Source organism: Delphinus delphis, chromosome 9, assembly GCF_949987515.2.
Source record: "Delphinus delphis chromosome 9, mDelDel1.2, whole genome shotgun sequence".
Lineage (NCBI taxonomy): Eukaryota > Metazoa > Chordata > Mammalia > Artiodactyla > Delphinidae > Delphinus > Delphinus delphis.
The window spans coordinates 32,068,550-32,088,231 of NC_082691.1; the positions used below are offsets into that span (position 1 = coordinate 32,068,550).

The window sequence follows — 19,682 nt, forward strand, 5'->3', positions numbered from 1 at the left end:
GCCAGTACTTCTCATTGGCTGAACCCAGGCAGTAGCTAGTTGATTTAGGAACTTAGAAAGTGCCACCTACTAGAATCACCCTCCCTTGAGATACAAAACAGAGAAAAGTAAAGGAACAAATCTGAAGGCAACCAGGAAAAGGACCAGCACAAACACCAAGTACACATGCCTTTGTGCACCGCATACTTATAGGTCTCTGCTGATTTATCTCTTATTTATATCTCAATAGGTTTTATTATTTGTATTCTTAATGTGGAGAGGCAGATACAAATAAAAATAGTCATGTGAAAAAAAAATAGCCATGTGTACACAAAAAAGAAATTCAATTCTTAGTAAATGTAGTAGTAGTAAAATAGTAGTAAAACGCAAAAATGACTAATGAAAATAAAATACATAAGTGTGGGACTTCTCTGGTGGCACAGTGGTTAAGAATCCACCTGCCAATGCAGGGCACACAAGTTTGATCCCTGGTCCAGGAAGATCCCACATGCCACAGAGTAACTAAGCCCATGAGCCACAACTACTGAGCCCGCATGCCACAACTACTGAAACCCACGTGCCTAGAGCCTGTGCTCCACAACAAGAGAAGTCACCGCAGTGAGAAGCCAGCACACCTCAACGAAGGGTAGCCCCCGCTCACCACAACTAGAGAAAGCCCACACACAGCAACAAAGACCCAAAGCAGCCAGAAAACAAAACTAAAGTGTTTAAAGTATCTAAGTCAAAAACTTTTCCTTATTAATATTTTTCAAATTCATATTAATATTTTACCACCACTAACATATGCTTAATTGTACAAGGGAGAAAACTCAGAAGTCACTTCTTGATTATCAAAGTGAATTACTCACTGTAAAGTTTTATTATGAAGCTAGCAATAAAACAAGAATACTTCCTAAACAATATGAACGAATTCAAATATCAGAGCAAATTGCTAGGTAAAAGTGGTTTCAAAAGCCTCATAAACTCTGTAATTAAATGTACATTAATTGTTTAGTCTTTTACACTTTTAATACAGCTACCTTCTCCTACTGAGTGCTGAATAAATTATATCATTCAACAAATATTTTATTACTTCCCTACTTAAGGCTGCAAGGCACACTGTTTAGGTCTCATGAGTAGATCGACATGTTCTCATCAAACTTTATAAACAAATTAAATGCCTAGGACCATAAAATAAGCCTAATTTTTTCTTAAGTGAGAAAACAAAAGCTAGATAATGGATTTGACTAAATAATACAAATCATAAATAATCTACATTTTAAATAGCCACATTAAAACCACTTCTAGTAGGAATTCTGAGATTGACTTCCCTCTAACATGTTTAGAATATAAGGACTATGCATTTTACAGGTTTGTTAGGTTTTTTTTTCTTAATTGGTAAATAACTTATTTTGAGATAACTGTACATTTACATCCAGTTGCAAGAAATAACAAATACAGAAATTCCTGTACCCTTTACCCAGTTTTGCCCAACAGTGACATCTTGTAAAACTACATACATCACAGCTACAGTACTGACACTGGTACAGTCAAGATGCAGAATATTTCCTTCACCACAACTATCCCTGTATTGCCCTTTTACAGTAACCCCATCCTCCCTCTCATTAGCCTGTTAATATGATGGAATACACTGATCGATTTTTTTTTTTTTTTTTTTTTTTTACGCCTGCCATGTGGCATGTGGGATCTTAGTTCCCTGACCAGGTCTCAAACCTGTGCCCCCTGCATTGGGAGCATGGAGTCTTAACCACTGGACTGCCAGGGAAGTCCCTACACTGATTGATTTTTGAAAATTAAACCAGCCTTGCATTCCTGGAATAAATGCCACTTGGTCACGGTATTTCTTCTTTTTTCTTTTCTTTTTTTTTTAGGGTCATACATATAACATTTTAATCACTTATGTGAAACTAATATAAAATAACTTGCCATATACTTACTTTTTTTCTTAAACAACAGAAATTTATTTTCCCACAGTCTGGAGACAGGAATTCCAAGATCAAAGCTATGGCAGGTTTAGTTTCTCCATAGCTTGCAGATGGGTATCTCCTTGGCTTGCAGATGGGTATCTTCTCACTGTATGCTCATGTGGCCTTTTTTCTGTACATGCATCTCGTGTCTATTTCTCTTCTATAAGGACACCAGTCCTATTGATTAGGGTCCCAAACTTCTATGTGTGTCATTATACTCACAGTGAATCTCTTATAGACAGCATATAATTAAATCCTGTTTTTTTAAAAAAATCCATTCTGCCAATCTATGTATTTTGATTGGGGAGTTTAATCCATTTACTTTTTTTTTCGTTTTCTGATTTTTTGATTTTATTCTTTTTAATTTCATTTTACTTTTTTTTATACAGCACATTCTTATTAGTCATGAATTTTATACACATAAGTGTATACACGTCAATCCCACTCGCCCAATTCATCACACTACCACCCCCACACCCTTGGTGTCCATACGTTTGTTCTCTACATCTGTGTCTCAATTTGTGCCCTGCAAACCAGTTCATCTGTACCATTTTTCTAGGTTACACATACATGAATTAATATACGATATTTGATTTCTGACTTACTTCACTCTCTATGACAGTCTCTAGGTCCATCTACGTCTCTACAAATGATCCAATTTCGTTCCTTTTCATGGCTGAGTAATATTCCATTGTATATATGTACCACATCTTCTTTATCCATTTGGCTGTCAATGGGCATTTAGGTTGCTGCCATGTCCTGGCTAATGTAAATAGTGCTACAATGAATACTGGGGTTACATGACTCTTTTTGAATTATGGTTTTCTCAGGGTATATGCCCAGTAGTGGGACTGCTGGATCATATGGTAATTCTATTTTTAGTTTTTTAAGGAACTTCCATACTGTTCTCCATAGTGGCTGTATCAATTTACATTCCCATCAACAGTGCAAGAGGGTTCCCTTTTCTCCACAACCTCTCCAGCATTTGTTTGTAGATTTTCTGATGATGCCCATTCTAACAGGTGTGAGGTGATGCTTCATTGTACTTTTGATTTGCATTTCTCTAATAATTAGTGAGGCTGAACAGCTTTTCATGTGCTTCTTGGCCATCTGTAGGTCTTCGCTGGAGAAATGTCTATTTAGGTCTTCTGCCCATTTTTGGATTGGGTTGTTTGTATTTTTAATATTGAGCTGCATGAGCTCTTTATATATTTTGGAGATTAATCCTTTGTCCATTGATTCATTTGCAAATATTTACTCCCATTCTGAAGCTTGTATTTTCATCTTGTTTACACTTTCCTTTGCTGTGCAAAAGCTTTGAAGTTTCATTAGGTCCCATTTGTTTATTTTTGTTTTTATTTCCATTTCTCTAGGAGGTGGGTCAAAAAGGATCTTGCTGTGATTTATGTCAAAGAGTGTTCTTCCGGGCTTCCCTGGTGGCGCAGTGGTTGAGAGTCCGCCTGCCGATGCAGGGGACATGGGTTCGTGCCCCGGTCCGGGAAGATCCCACATGCTGCCAAGCGGCTGGGCCCGTGAGCCATGGCCGCGGAGCCTGTGCTCCACAATAGAAGAGGCCACAACAGTGAGAGGCCCGTGTACTGCAAAAAAAAAAAAAAAAAAAATGAGTGTTCTTCCTATGTTTTCCTCTAAGAGTTTTATAGTGTCCACTCTTACATTTAGGTCTCTAATCCATTTTGAGTTTATTTTTGTGTATGGTGTTAGAGAGTGTTCTAATTTCATTCTTTTACGTGTAGCTGTCCAGTTTTCCCAGCACCACTTATTGAAGAGACTGTCTTTTCTCCATTGTATATCCTTGCTTCCTTTGTCATAGATTAGTTGACCATAGATGTGTGGGTTTATCTCTGGGCTTTCTATCTTGTTCCATGGATCTATGTTTCTATTTCGGTGCCAGTACCATGTTGTCTTGATTATTGTAGCTCTGTAATATAGTCTAAAGTCAGGGAGTCTGATTCCTCCAGCTCCGTTTCCTTCCTTCAAGACTGCTTTGACTATTCGGGGTCTTTTGTGTCTCCACACAAATTTTAAGTTTTTTTGTTCTAGTTCCATGAAAAATTCCATTGGTAATTTGATAGGGATCGCATTGAATCTGTAGATTGCTTTGGGTAGTATAGTCATTTTCACAATGTTGATTCTTCCAATCCAAGAACATGGTATATCTCTCCATCTGTTGGTATCATCTTTAATTTCTTTCATCAGTGTCTTATAGTTTTCTGCATACAGGTCTTTTGCCTCCCTAGGAAGTTTATTCCCAGGTATTTTATTCTTTTTGTTGCAATGGTAAATGAGAGTGTTTCCTTAATTCCTCTTTCAGATTTTTCATCATTAGTGTATAGGAATGCAAGAGATTTTTCTGTGCATTAATTTTGTATCCTGCAAATTTACCAAATTCATTGATTAGCTCTACTTGCTTTCTGGTGGCATATTTAGGATTCTCTACATATAGTATCATGTCATCTGCCAAGAGTGACAGTTTTGCTTCTTCTTTTCCGATTTGTATCCCTTTTATTTCTTTTTCTTCTCTGACTGCTGTGGCTAGGACTTCCAAAACTATGTTGAATAATAGTGGTGAGAGTGGACATCCTTGTCTTGTTCCTGATCTTAGAGGAAATGCTTTCAGTTTTTCACCACTGAAAATGATGTTTGCTGTGGGTTTGTCGTATATGGCCTTTATTATGTTGAGGTAGGTTCCCTCTATGCCAACTTTCTGGAGAGTTATCATAAATGGGTGTTGAATTTTGTCAAAAGCTTTTTCTGCATCTACAGAGATGATCATATGGTTTTTATTCTTCAGTTTGTTAAAGTGGTATATCATATTGATTGATATGCATGTATGGAGGAATCCTTGCATCCCTGGGATAAATCCCACTTGATCATGGTGTATGATCCTTTTAATGTGTTGTTGGATTCTGTTTGCTAGTATTTTGTTGAGGATTTTGGCATCTATATTCATCAGAATTCATTCATGATATTGGCCTGTAATTTTCTTTTTTTGTAGTATCTTTGTCTGATTTTGTCATCAGGGTGATGGTGGCCTCATGGAATGAGTTTGGGAGTGTTCCTTCCTCTGCAATTTTTTGGAAGAGTTTGAGAAGGATGGGTGTTAGGTCTTCTCTGAGTGTTTGATAGAATTCATCTATGAAGCCATCTAGTCCTGGACTTTTATTTGCTGGAAGATTTTTAATCACAGTTTCAATTTCATTACTTGTGATTCGTCTGTTCATATTTTCTATTTCTTCATGGTTCAGTCTTGGAAGGTTATATCTTTCTAAGAATTTATCCATTTCTTCCAGGTTGTCCATTTTATTGGCATAGAGTTGCTTGTAGTAGTCTCTTAGGATGGCTTGTATTTCTGCCATGTCTGTTATAACTTCTTTTTCAATTCTAATTTTATTGATTTGAGTGCTCTCCCTCTTTTTCTTGATGGATCTGGCTAATGGTTTTTCAATTTTGTTTATATTCTCAAAGAACCAGCTTTTAGTTTTATTGATCTTTGCTATTGTTTTCTTTGTTGCTATTTATTTCTTCTCTGTTCTTTATGATTTCTTTCCTTCTGCTAACTTTGGGTTTTGTTTGTTCTTCTTTCCCTAGTTCCTTTAGGTGTAAGTTTAGATTGTTTGAGATTTTTCTTGTTTCTTGAGGTAGGCATGTATGGCTATAAACTTCCCTCTTAGCACTGCTTTTGCTGCATCCCTTAGGTTTTGGATCATTTTGTTTTCATTGTCATTTGTCTCTAGGTATTTTTTGATTTCCTCTTTGATTTCTTCAGTGATCTCTTGGTTATTTAGTAACGTATTGTTTAGCCTCCACGTGTTATGTTTTTTACGTTTTTTTCCCTGTAATTCATTTCTCATCTCATAGCTTTGTGGTCAGAAAAGATGCTTGATATGATTTCAATTTTCTTAAATTTACTGAGGCTTGATTTGTGACCCAAGATGTGATCCATCCTGGAGAATGTTCCATGCGCACTGGAGAAGAAAGTGTAACCTGTTTTTAGATGAAATGTCCTATAAATATCAATTAAATCTATCTGGTCTATTGTGTCATTTAAAGCTTCTGTTTCCTTATTTATTTTCATTTTGGATGATCTGTCCATTGGTGTGAGGTGTTAAAGTCCCCCCACTATTATTCTGTTACTGTCGATTTCCCCTTTTATAGCTGATAGTAGTTGCCTTAAGTATTGAGGTGCTCCTATGCTGGGTGCATATATAATTGTTATATCTTCCTCTTAGATTGATCCTTTTATCATTATGTAGTGCCCTTCCTTGTCGCTTATAACATTCTTTATTTTAAAGTCTATTTTATCTGATATGAGTATTGCTATTCCAGCTTTCTTTTGATTTCCAATATCTTTTTCCATCCCCTCACTTTCAGTCTGTATGTGTCCCTAGGTCTGAAGTGGGTCTCTTGTAGACAGCATATAGACGGGTCTTGTTTTTGTATCCATTCAGCAAGCCTGTGTACTTTGGTTGGAACATTTAATCCATTCACATTTAACATAATTATCAATATGTATGTTCCTATGACCATTTTCTTAATTGTTTTGGGTTTGTTTTTGTAGGTCCTTTTCTTCTCTTGTGTTTCCCACTTAGAGAAGTTCCTTTAGCATTTGTTGTAGAGCTGGTTTGGTGGTGCTGAATTCTGTTAGCTTTTGCTTGTCTGTAAAGCTTTTGATTTCTCCGTTGAATCTGACTGAGATCCTTGCTGGGTAGAGTAATCTTGGTTGTAGGTTCTTCCCTTTCATCACTTTAAGTATATCATGCCACTCCCTTCTGGCTTGTAGGGTTTCTGCTGAGAACTCAGCTGTTAACCTTATGGGAGTTCCCTTGTTGGTTATTTGTCATTTTTCCCTTGCTGCTTTCAATAATTTTTCTTTGTCTTTAAATTTTACCAATTTGATTACTATGTGTCTTGGCATGTTTCTCCTTGGGTTTATCCTGTATGGGACTCTCTGTGCTTCCTGGACTTGGGTGGCTATTTCCTTTCCCACGTTAGGGAAGTTTTCTACTATAATCTCTTCAAATATTTTCTCTGGTCCTTTCTGTCTCTCTTCTCCTTCTGGGACCCCTATAATGCGAATATTGTTGCGTTTAATGTCCCAGAGGTCTCTTAGGCTGTCTTCATTCCTCTTCATTCTTTTTTCTTTATTCTGTTCCGCAGCAGTGAATTCCATCATTCTGTCTTCCAGGTCACTTATCTGTTCTTCTGCCTCAGTTATTCTGCTATTGATTCTTCTAGTGTAGCTTTCACTTCAGTTATTGTATTATTCATCCGTTTCTTTGTTCTTTAATTCTTCTAGGTCTTTGTTAAACATTTCTTGCATCTTCTCCATCTTTGCCTCCATTCTTTTTCTGAGGTTCTGGATCATCTTCACCATCATTATTCTGAATTCTTTTTCTGGAAGGTTGCCTCTCTCCACTTCATTTAGTTGTTTTTCTTCGGTTTTATCTTGTTCCTTCATCTGGTACATAGCCCTCTGCCTTTTCATTTCGTCTATCTTTCTGTGAATGTGGTTTTTGTTCCACAGGCTGCAGGATTGCAGTTCCTCTTGCTTCTGCTGTCTGCCCTCTGGTGGATGAGGCTATCTAAGAGGCTTGTGCAAGTTTCCTGATGGGAGGGACTGGTGGTGGGTACAGCTGGCTGTTGCTCTCCTGGGCAGAGCTCAGTAAAACTTTAACCTGCTTGACTGCTGATGCATGGGGCTGTGTTCCCTCCCTGTTGGTTGTTTGGCTTGAGGCAACCCAACACTGGAGCCTACCTGGGCTCTTTGGTGGGGCTAATGGCGGACTCTGGGAGTGCTCACGCCAAGGAGTACTTCCCAGAACTTCTGCTGCCAGTGTCCTTGTCCCCACGGTGAGCCACAGCCCCACCACCACCTCTGCAGGAGATCCTCCAACACTAGCAGGTAGGTCTGGTTCAGTCTCCTATGGGGTCACTGCTCCTTCCCCTGGGTCCCGAGGTGCACACTACTTTGTGTGTGCCCTCCAAGAGTGGAGTCTCTGTTTCCCCCAGTCCTGTTGAAGTCCTGCAATCAAATCCCACTAGCCTTCAAAGTCTGATTCTCTAGGAATTCCTCCTCCTGTTGCCAGACCCCCCAGCTGGGAAGCCTGACATGGGGCTCAGAACATTCACTCCAGTGCGTGGACTTCTGTCATGTAAGTGTTCTCCAGTTTGTGAGTCACCCAACCAGAAATTATGGGATTTGATTTTACTGTGATTGCGCCCCCCTACCATCTCATTGTGGCTTCTCCTTTGTCTTTGGATGTGGGGTATCTTTTTTGGTGAGTTCCAGTATCTTCCTGTCGATGATTGTCTAGCAGCTAGTTGTGATTCTGGTGTTCTCACAAGAGGAAGTGAGAGGACCTCCTTCTACTCTACCACCTTGGTTCAGGGCTCATCTTAATTCTTTTTATGTGTTGTTGAATTCCGTTTGCTAAGTTTTTCCTGAGGATCTACACATATATATTCATGAGGGGTATTGGTCTGTAGTTTTTAATTACCTATACCATCTTTGGTTTTGGTGTAAAGATAATACTAGCTTCATAATTGAACTGGGAAGTGTTCCCTCCCCTTCTATTTTCTGAAAATGACTGTGTAGTATTTATACTAATTCCTATTAAAAAATTTTTTAATGAAATTTTTTTAAAAAAATATATCTTTGGCTGCGTTGGGTCGTCGTTGCTGCGCGCAGGCTTTCTCTAATTATGGTGAGTGGGGGCTACTCTTTGTTGCGGTGTGCAGGCTTCTCATTGCAGTGGTTTCTCTTGTTGCAGAACACGGGCTCTAGGCGCGCAAGCTTCAGTAGTTGTGGCACATTGGCCCTAGAGTGCATGGGCTTCAGTAGTTGTGGCCCATGGTCTCAGTAGTTGTGGCCCACAGGCCCTAGAGCACAGGCTCAATAGTTGTGGTGCATGGGCTTAGTTGCTCTGTGGCATGTGGGATCTTCCCAGACCAGGGATCAAACCCGTGTCCCCTGCATTGGCAGGTGGATTCTTAACCACTGTGCCACCAGGGATGTCCCCTATTAAAATTTCTGATAGAATTCTCCAGTGAAACCATCTGGGCCTGAAGATTTCTTTTTTGTAAGTTCTTGAACTATAAGTCAATTTCCCTAACAGTTACAGACATATCTCGCTTTATTCCACTTTGCAAATATTGCATTTTTTACAAACTGACAGTTTGTGGCAACCCTGTGCCGAGTGAGTCTATCAGTGTCATTTTTCCAACAGCATCTGCTCTCTTCATGTCTCTCTGTCACATTTTGGTAATTCTTGCAATATTTAAACTTTTTCATTATTACTGTATTTGTTATGGTGATCTGCAATCAGATGTGCAGATGTGGTAGAAACAGCAAAAGAACTAGAATTAGAAGTGGAGACTGAAGATGTAACTGAAATCATGCAATCTCATGATAAAAAAAAAAAAAACTTTAATGAATGAGGAGTTGCTTCTCATGGATGAGCAAAAAAAGTGGTTTCCTGACATGGAGTCTACTCCGGGTGAAGATGCTGTGAAGATAGTTGAAATGACACAAAAAGGATTCAGAATATTACATAATCTTAGTTGATGAAGCAGCAGCAGGCTTTGAGGAGTTACTCTAATACTGAAAGAAGTTCTGTGGTGGGCAAAACACTATCCAAGAGCATTGCATCAAACAGCATTGCATGCTACAGAGAAATCATCTGTCAAAGAGCCAAGTGATGTGGCAAACTTCATTGCTGTCTTATGTTAAGAAACTGCCACAGCCTCCCCACCCTTCAGCAGCCATGGATATCAAGGCAAGACCCTCCACCAGTAAAAATAAATAAATAAAATAAAAATTATGACTTGCAGAAGGCTCAGATGATGGTTAGCATTTTTTAGCAATAAAGAACTTTTTAATTAAGGTGGATACATTTGGCTTTTTAGACATAATACTATTTCACATTTAATAAACTATAGTGTAAACGCAATTTTTACATGTGCTGGGAAACCGAAAACTTCACGTGACTTGCTTTATTGCGGCGGTCTGGAATGGAGTATCTCTGAGGTATGCCTGTATACGGCTATTCAAATTATCTATTCCATACTGGGTGAGTGTGCTAGTTTGTGTTTTTTGAGAAACTGACCCCTTTCATATAAGTTATAGTGTTTACATGTAGAGCTGTTCATAATAGTCTCTTATTATGATTTTGATGTCTGCAGGTTCTGCAGTGACACTCACTTTTTCATTCCTGATATTGGCAAATTATTTTTGGTCAGTGTTGCTAGAAGTTTGTCAGTTTTTTCCCCCATCTTTCAAAAGAAAAGCTGTTACACTGATTTTTTCTGTTTTTCTTTCAATTTCATTTATTTCTGTTCTTATCGTTATCATTTCCTTCCTTCTGCTTTGATCTGGGTTTGTTTTACTCAAGAACCTAGGTTCTTGAGGTGGGAGCTTAGATTATGGGTTTAAGACTTTTCCTCTTTTCTAAAGTATGCACTCTTTTCTAAGGTATGTACTTTTCTAAAGTAAACTTCCCTCTCAGCATACTTTAGCTGTGTCCTACAATTTTTATGTTGTGTTTTCATTTAGATCAGTGCATTTTTTAAAATTTCCCTTGAGGCTCCCTCTTTAACTTACAGATTATTTAGAAGTGTGTTATTTAATTTCTAATTATTTGGAGATCTTCCTATTATCACTCTGTTATTAATTTCTAGTTTGAGTTCACTGCAGTCACAGAATACACTCTTTATGATTTCAATTCTTTTAAATTTGTTGAGATTTGTTTTATGGCCAAGGGTATCTATTTGGGTGAATGTTCCATGGACTGTTAAAAAACATGTATATCCTCCTGTTGCTGATGGAGCTTCTGCGTATGTAACTAAGATTCCACTGATTAGATTGCATTCTTCAGATCTTCTATATCTTTGCAGATTTTCTGTCTAGTTCTATCAGTTCCTGAGCAAGGAGTGTTTTAAATTCTCAACTATAATTGCGGATTTATCTATTTTTACTTTCAGTTCTATCATTTTTGTAGATACATTTAGGATTGTTATTTCTTCTGGGTGGGCTGACTGTTTTATGATTATATAATTTAATTCTCTGACTCTGGTAGTTTTCTTTGCTCTGATGTCTATTTTACCTGTTATTAATGCAGCCACTCCTGCTTTCCTTTGATTAATGTTTGCATATCTTTTCCCATCCTTTTACTTTCAGCCAGCCAATATCATTAAATTTGAAGTGACTTTCTTGTAGACAGCACATACTTGGGTCATGTTTTTTAATTCAGTCTGCCAATGTCCTCTAACTAGCGTATTTAGAACATTTATAATTAATGTAATTTTGATATATTAGGACTTAAGTCTGACATTTCATCTTTTGTTTTGTTGGTTCTGTTTTTCACTTCCTTGTTTTCTTTTTCCTGCCTTCCTATGGGTTATTTGAATATTTTTTAGAATTCTTATTTTTCTGTAGGGTTTTTAAATGTCTCTCTTTGTATAGTTTTAGTTATTGTTCTAGATATTACATCATATACATAATGTGCCACAGTCATTTTACCAATTTGAGTGAGCTTTACCTCTCTTTACCATCTGTGATGGTTCATTTTGGGTCAGCTTGGCTAGGCTATGGTACCTAGACAAATCTACCAGTCTAGATGTTGCTGTGAAGGTAGTTTTTAGATGTGATTAGCATTTAAGCCAGTAGACTTTCAGTAAAGCAGATTATTTACCATAATGTGGGTGGACTTCATCTAATAAGCTGAAGAGCTTAAAAAAAAAAAGACTAAGGGGCTTCCCTGGTGGTGCAGTGGTTGACAGTCCGCCTGCTGATGCAGGGGACACGGGTTCATGCCCCAGTCCGGGAAGATCCCATGTGCCACGGAGCAGCTGGGCCCGTGAGCCATGGCCGCTGAGCCTGCGCGTCCGGAGCCTGTGCTCCGCAACGGGAGAGGCCACAACAGTGAGAGGCCCGCGAACCAAAAAAAAAAAAAAAAAGACTAAGGTTCCTGGAACAGGAAAGAATTCTGCCCCCAGGCTGACTGCCTTCAGACTCAGGACTGGAACACTGGCTCTTGTCAGAATTTTCAGCCTGCCCTGCAGATCTTGGACTTCCCATAACAGGCCCATATGGGAACAGGCCCATAACAGGCCCATAACAGGCCCATAACAGGCAGTAAGAGGCCCATAACAGCATGAGCCAGTTTCTTCAAGTCCATCTCTCCCTCTCCCTGCTCTGTTTCTATCAAAAACCCTAATACACCATCCTTTTACCCTACTTCATTTGTAAGATACTGCCTTAAATATTTCTTCTTCATACATTTAGAAGGCAATGTTATAATTTTTGCTTCAACTATTATAATTTAGAAAACTCAAGGAGAAAAGGAACCTACTGACCTACCCTTATTTTTACTTACTGTGTTCTTTCCTTCCTCATTGTTCCAAGGTTCCTCCTTTTTATCATTTCTTTTCTGTTGAGAGAACTTCCTTTAGCCTTCTCTTAGGGTAGGTCTGCTGGTGACAATGTTTTTCCTTCATCTAAGAAATATCTTTGATTTCCCTTAATTCCTAAAGGATATTTTCACCAGGTATAGAATTCTGGAATGATAGCTCTTTTCTTTAAGCACTTAAAACAAAATATGCCACCTATTTCTGGCCTTGATGGTTTCTGATGAGAAATCCACTGTCATTTGAATTGTTTTGTCACTATAAGTGTCATTTTTCTCTAGGTGCTTTTTTTTAAAAATAAGTTTATTTATTTTTATTTTTGGCTGCATTGGGTCTTTGTTGCTGTGCACAGGCTTCTCATTGCGGTGGCTTCTCTTGTTGCGGAGCACGGGCTCTAGGCACTAGGGCTTCAGTAGTTGTGGCTTGCAGGCTCTAGAGCACAGGCTCAGTAGTCGTGGCACACGGGCTTAGTTGCTCCACGGCATGTGGGATCTTCCCAGACCAGGACTGGAACCCGTGTCCCCTGCATTGGCAGGTGGATTCCTAACCACTGGACCACCAGGGAAGTCCTTCTAGGTGCTTTAAAAATTTTTTCTTTTCCAGATGCCCTTTTAAGTTTCCAGAAGCTTAATTACAATGTGTATTGGCATGGACTTTTTTGAACTTATCCTACTTGGGGTTCACTCAGCTTCCTGAATCTGAGGGTCTATGTCTCTTGCAAAATTTAGGAAGTTGGTAGTCATTATATTTTTGAGTACTTTTCCAGCTCTGCCCTCATTCTTTTCTCCTTCCAAAACTCTGACAACACAAATGTAAAATCTTTTGTTATAATCCCACAGGTCCCTAAAGCATTGGGATTTTTTTTTTTAAGTCTATTTTCCCTCTGCTGTTCAGATTGTGTAATTACATTATTCTACACTCCAGTTCACTGATTCTTTCCTCTGTCCTCTCCTTCCTGCTTTTGAGTCAATCTGCTGACTCACACATTTTACTTCAATCATTGTATTTTTCAGTTCAAAATTTTCCATTTGGTTTTCCTTTATGTGCTCTATTTATCTGCTGAGACTTTCTATTTCTTTGTTGATGCTTTCTGTTCTTTCACTTCCTTTGTGTTCATTAATTCCTCATTGAAGCACTTTTAATGCCGACTGCTTAAAAACCTTTTTCAGATAACATCTGTCATTGGTTGTCTTTTTTCATTCAGTTTGAGATTTTCCTGGTTCTTGGTATGACAAATGATTTATACTTAAAACCTGGACATTTATATATTTTGTTATGAAAGTCCAGATCTCATTTAAGCTTCCTATTTTAGGTAGTTTTCTCTGATACCACTGTGGCAGGGCAGAGGGCTGTCACCTTGTTACTACCAGGTGGAGGCAAAAGTCTAGGTTCCCACTTGGCCTCCACTGTTACCTGTGAGCTCCTCATCACTGCTGGATGGAAGTGGGAGTTCCAGGTGCCCACGTACTCTTCACTGACATTGTGACGGGGATGCTCTTTACCACTGGGCCATGGTAGAAGTCCTGACTCTCCACTAGGATTCCTCTGACATCACCCCCAGAGGGAGGGAGATGAGCACTTCATTACTGCCATGCAAGGGAGGAAGTCCTGGCTCCCCATGTGGTCTCCACTGGTACCATGTGGTGTGGGGGGAGTTTGGATGCCTCATTATAGCCTCACAAGGGGGAAGTCTATGCTCCTCATTTAGCCTTTGATCATGTGGTTGGTGGTGCAGTCACCAACTTTTTTCTGAGGTGTCTGGCTGGAGGAGAATGGTTTCCTGTCTAAAAGTTTTTTGTCTTGCTAGGCTGCCCCTTCTTTGGCTATAGAGAAAAGCCTTCTGTAGGGGTATTTGTTTTATCTTGTTTTGTTTTTATCTGTGTCTGGTAGCATTTCTTAATTTTCAGAAAGCATTTAAATATTAATACTGAACTGCTCTCCAATTCTCTGAAAATATTTTTGGAGTCCATTTTTTTTTAAAGTGTTCAGCAACCACAGTAGATAGTAAAACCAAAACTCTTAAAAGAAAGCAGGGTCAGACTTCAGCTGGGAAAGCCTGAGGGGTTAAAAGACTGGTGTTGCTGTACATTCAGGTGTAGGAAACCACATGTCAACTGCAACGTGTTCTATAACAGTCATTGGGCATCAGAACAAGAACCCCCAATTCATTGTTCTAGACAAACCCCAGAATCCAAAAGAGATGTTACATGGGAAGAAACAAAAATCTTCTTTTCTTAGGGAAAACTAAGAATGCTGAGAATAAGACATAAGACAGTTAGAAATGTTATCTTAAAGAGAAAGCACAAGTTACTGCTCAAGATTTACAGACAGTAATCTTTAGAAGTTCAATTGATTTGTTCATGGCCTTTGCAATAGTAACAATTCATTGTAGACTAGCATTTTTAAAAATATATTAGCTTATGTTTATTTTACCAACAAGGAAAATCAGGTTAAATAGCTCAAGGGAAGACCATTCAATAAATATTTTTGATGGACTAGCCTTTTTGTATAGTAGCAACGAAAGAAATGGGTTTTATAGATGGCTGAAAGTTCAAGTTCTCCAGTATTCGTGAAATTCCCATCTTATTGTCATTCCAAATTAATGGAGGAAAGGACAGAATTTAAGTAATGAAACTAAAATAACTGGCTACCTAGTTTGGAAAAATGACCCTGCATCTCTTACTGCTTCCATCAGAAATCTCAACTATATTACAGACATAAATGTTAAAAAAAAAAAAAAGTAATATATGAGAACGTAAGTTTTGGAAGAAATATTTTAAGCATATAACTAAACCATAAAAAATGATGTACATGTTTAACCACACAGATTTTTAAAAACAATATACCAAGTTGTTAGACAACTGAAAAATCAGAGGAAAGACATCTGCTACATATACTGACAGCATGAATATCTTTATAAAAGATCAGTCAATTAACAAATTTCCCAGCAGAAAAACTGACAAAGGATACAAACAATTCATTCTCACATACAAGAAATACAAATAGCTAACAATCAAGAAAGTCTTTCAACCTCTCCTGTAAACAAAGAAATGCAAAAGCAAACAATTAGAAGCCATTTAAAATTAAATAGAATGGGTATAGTGGGGAGAAACTGGCACTTTCGGACTTCCCTGGTGGTGCAGTGGTTAAGAATCCACCTGCCAATGCAGGGGACACGGGTTTGAGCCCTGGTCCAGGAAGATCCCACATGCTGCGGAGCAACTAAGCCCGTGCACCACAACTACTGAGCATGCATTCTAGAGCCCGCAAGCCACAACTACTGAAGCCCGCACGGCTAGAGCCCAAGCTCCCCAACAAGAGAAGCCACTGCAATGAGAAGCCTGCGCACCGCAACAAAGAGTAGCCCCCGTTCGCCACAACTAGAGAAAGCCCAAGCGCAGCAATGAAGACCCAATGCAGCCATAAATAAATAAATATAAATAAATAAATAAATAAATCTATTAAAAAATAAGAAAGAAAGAAACCGGCACTTTCACTCTGCTGGGAGAATGCTAGTAGGGCCGGTAGAGCCACCCTGGAGGGCAATCTGACAAGTGTCTATTAAATTTAACATGCCTTCAGCCAAAAAAATTCCACCTTGAGGAAATCTATCCTTCTGAAACATTCACACAAACATAAAATGTCCACACATTTATCACTCACACATATACTTCATATACACAGATACACATATATCACAGCACTAAATCCAGCACACAAGGTTACCAATAAATTATCCATTACTACAGAATAAGCAGAAAAAAAGGAATATTTATAAAATGAAACAATGTTAAGTCATTAAAAAGATGAGACAGACCTATCTGTAATAACATGGAAAGATATCTACAACAATTAAGTGAAAACAAATAAGCTGCAAACTAGTATATGTAGTACAATCCCATTTTCAAAATAAAACAATGTGCTTGACGAACAATGTGTCTGCAAACTACGGCTGGTTGGCTGCCTGTCTTTGTAAAAAAGTTTTACTGGAACATAGCCATGTTCATTTATTGAAAAGGAGACCACATGACCCACAAAGCTGAAAATATTTACTATTTAGCCCTATAAGAAAAAGTGTGCTATCCCCGATATACGCCAAATTAACTGACATTCTCTCTCTCTGCTCTACTTTTACTTATCTATGTTGTACATTTCTATAATATTTGAATGCTTATAATAATTTTTTTATAATCAGAAATAAGCAAAAAACATTTCAGGGAATTGGTTAAATACTGTGTGGCCATTAAATGATGCAGGCATATATTCACTGATATTGAAATATCTCCACCATACATTAAATTTTAAAATACAGTTTACAGGATACCATGTGTATATGAGTCTCATTTTGCTTTCAAAACTGAGCTGTTATACACAGCTGGGCAGCATAGAACAGCTACCTTTTAAAATATCACAGTTATTTTGTTCAAGCAAAAAGAATTTTTTTCCAAGTATTTCTCTTGTTCCAAAAGAATTGCTTCTTCATTGTTTCTATCAGTGTCCTTGGACTAAGCAGAATGCAAAACAGTACAACATCTACTACATGTGTATCTGCCACAAGTACCTCCATCTCCGTTTACACCAACTCCTTCATCTGTAGTCATCGATATTTGATCCTCAAGAGCCAATGCAGACTAACCCTCGTCACTTCAAAGACACCATCATAAGTGGGAGAAGAAAAAACAGAAAGTGTCTTGGGCATTCCCAGATAAAGATGGTAAACTCAACCAAGGCACTTAACCTCTGCTGACTGTGGCTACCCTACCAAAATAGTAAAGGTGTTTTTTTCTCTTTTTTTAAAAAAGCATAAATCTATGGGGCCAAAGCAAAGATAGCAAGAGAGGAGACAACAGCAACAGAACTCCAGAAGCTGGAAAGCATATGGATGAGTGTTAACTGATTTAGCAGACCTGAAAAACTTGGATATTAAAAGAGAAACCAAAAAGAAACTGAAAAAATAAGAAAAATCAAACAGCAATTCATTTTTCTCCACAGAAGCCCACCCCGAAAAGGCCCAGAAACAGCTGCACCAGGTACCAATGAAAACAGGGTGAAAAGGGGACCAAAAACAGAAGGAATGGGTGAAAATTTATCTATAAAGCAATTTGATTTCTAAACTTTTTTTACCACTCCAAACTAGACAACAGCCCCTCCATCATTGCAGAAAATCTGAGATGTGTTTTTGGAAGCCAGTAAAACATTTAAGGGCCTGGGCACCAAACTGAAAACTGGGGAAGTAAGTGAAATTCACATAGTGAGTGCTGAGGCTACCCCTCCTCCCCAACCCTTTTCCTCCCATTCAGATCCCACACACCTGGAGGCATATACATCCTGCAAGAGACTGGAAGTTCTTCTCTAGAGAATCTGACCAGCCCAAGAGAAAAGACCTAAATATACTAATATATACCAAAAAAAATAGACACTGATACTATGTAATAAAGAATTCGGCTGGCCTTTGTCCCAGGTTCCTGGGAGGTAGCCTCCAAAAGCCTGGAAGTTCCTGACTGATTGTCTTTGTTATTCATGGTGGGCCCCTAGATAGTTCGTGCTGAGATAACTCAGAATGGGGGTTCGCCATGTCAGAAAGACCAACCCTGCCATTAGAGGGTTAGGGCTTTTCAGTTGGGGGAGGCAGGGGAGACCAGGAAATTGAGTTCAACCAAGTGGCTAATGATTCAATCATATCTACACAATAAAACATCAATAAAAATACTAATTATGTAGAAAAAAGTCATTATTTTAGAGATACACATGGAAATATCTAGCAGTGAAATGTCACAATTTTTAATTTAAATAGTCTCCAAAAATTGGAGAAAACAAATATTGCAAGATGTTTAAATTGTTAAAATCTAAGTGATGGATATATGGGTATTTATCATGTTTCTATTTTTCAGTACATTTGAAATTTTTAATAATAAAAAGTCAAGATAAAGTTACTTTGGGAACACCTGTGCATGAAGTAGTGAGTTGGATTTCCATGACTATCTTTAAATGGGGACAGGATGAAGAGGAGAAAACTAGGAATATTCTACCATTATCTTACCATATCCTGCCATAGAAGCGCCATTCTCGACATCCACTGTGTTCTTATTTTCCTCTGCTAGAGCTTTAACGTATCTTTTGCTTAAATCTAGTATTTGTTCACGTAACTTGACACTGCTTTGATGTCTTGGTTGTTGAAAAGTATAGTGCAGTAACATCAATCCCCAAATGAGTCCAAATATAAGCAACAGTAAACTCAATTTCTGGGACATATTTTTTCTTGAGATTGTAAAAATCATTTCTGATGAAGCAAACAGACTCAATTGAAAAACGGTAACTAGAGGCAAGCCACCAAACAATCAAGACTTTTCAAAGAAAAAAGAAAAAAATCTTCTCCTCTAATGTATATTCTTCATCTTCAGCAAGGTTGCCTCCAACTCTCAATTAACTCTGTAAAATTGAGAAGAAAAAAGGTGATTAGTCTTAACCTGCATCAGTAACAGAATAGACAATGATAGATAAGAAGAGATTCTATAAACAGTTTTTATTCGGAACTGGATCAACTTCTTTGATAACTTTCTCTACCACTAAATAAGCTTCTGGGTCTTTTATCAGCTCCATTTACATAGCTCTTCAACAATTTGAACTAGAAATAAATGTCAATTCATTAAAACTACCTGAAAGAAATGCCACCATGGTCACAAAATTCTTTGAATGACTTCTTATCATTTGTAACTAAAACTATGGATATATAAGATTTATAGCAGATCTCAGCCCATTCAAATAGAGGTCACCAACCTAAATGTGTAAAAGCAATTCCTCCTCCTCCTCCTTTAAAAAGAAAAAAGAGGTTGATGCCAAAATGAAAGTAAGAAATAAGGAAAGGTGAAACAGACTGGAAGATGAAAAAGGCTGTCTGACTTTAAAAAAAACAAAACCAAAAACAAAACCCACAATATAAATAAGAATGCCAGTATTTGAAAATGTCACTAGAAAATACTACTAATGGCAATGAGATAATCTTAAAAAGCATCCAATCTTAAGTTGAAAAATAAGTTGTAATTTCTAAGTTCACACTTTTAAGTTTATACCAGACATGACATGTGCTAAAACAGGTAGAAATTTTTTTTTTACCTTTCCAAATTTACAATTTACAATTCTAAATTTTAAATAATGCAGGTATTTTTATAATTTATAAAATTTATAATTTTTATAATTTAAGGAAAAATTGAAAGGTTATATACTTCAGTTTTTTAAAAAAGAGAAAGGTAATGACCATCATGGAATCTTCAAACACCTGGACAGTAACAA

At 37.8% G+C, this 19,682-nt stretch overlaps 1 protein-coding gene across 1 annotated transcript in view; it reads right to left on the bottom strand.

The window, feature by feature from the left end:
• Positions 1-19,682, bottom strand: part of CCDC126 (coiled-coil domain containing 126) — a 55,109-nt gene that overhangs the window by 8,767 nt on the left and 26,660 nt on the right. Inside the window, exon 2 of the mRNA XM_060020381.1 lies at positions 18,433-18,821. Coding sequence (XP_059876364.1) covers positions 18,433-18,670 — 238 coding nt within the window. The 5' untranslated portion in view covers positions 18,671-18,821. The remainder of the gene's footprint in view (positions 1-18,432; positions 18,822-19,682) is intronic.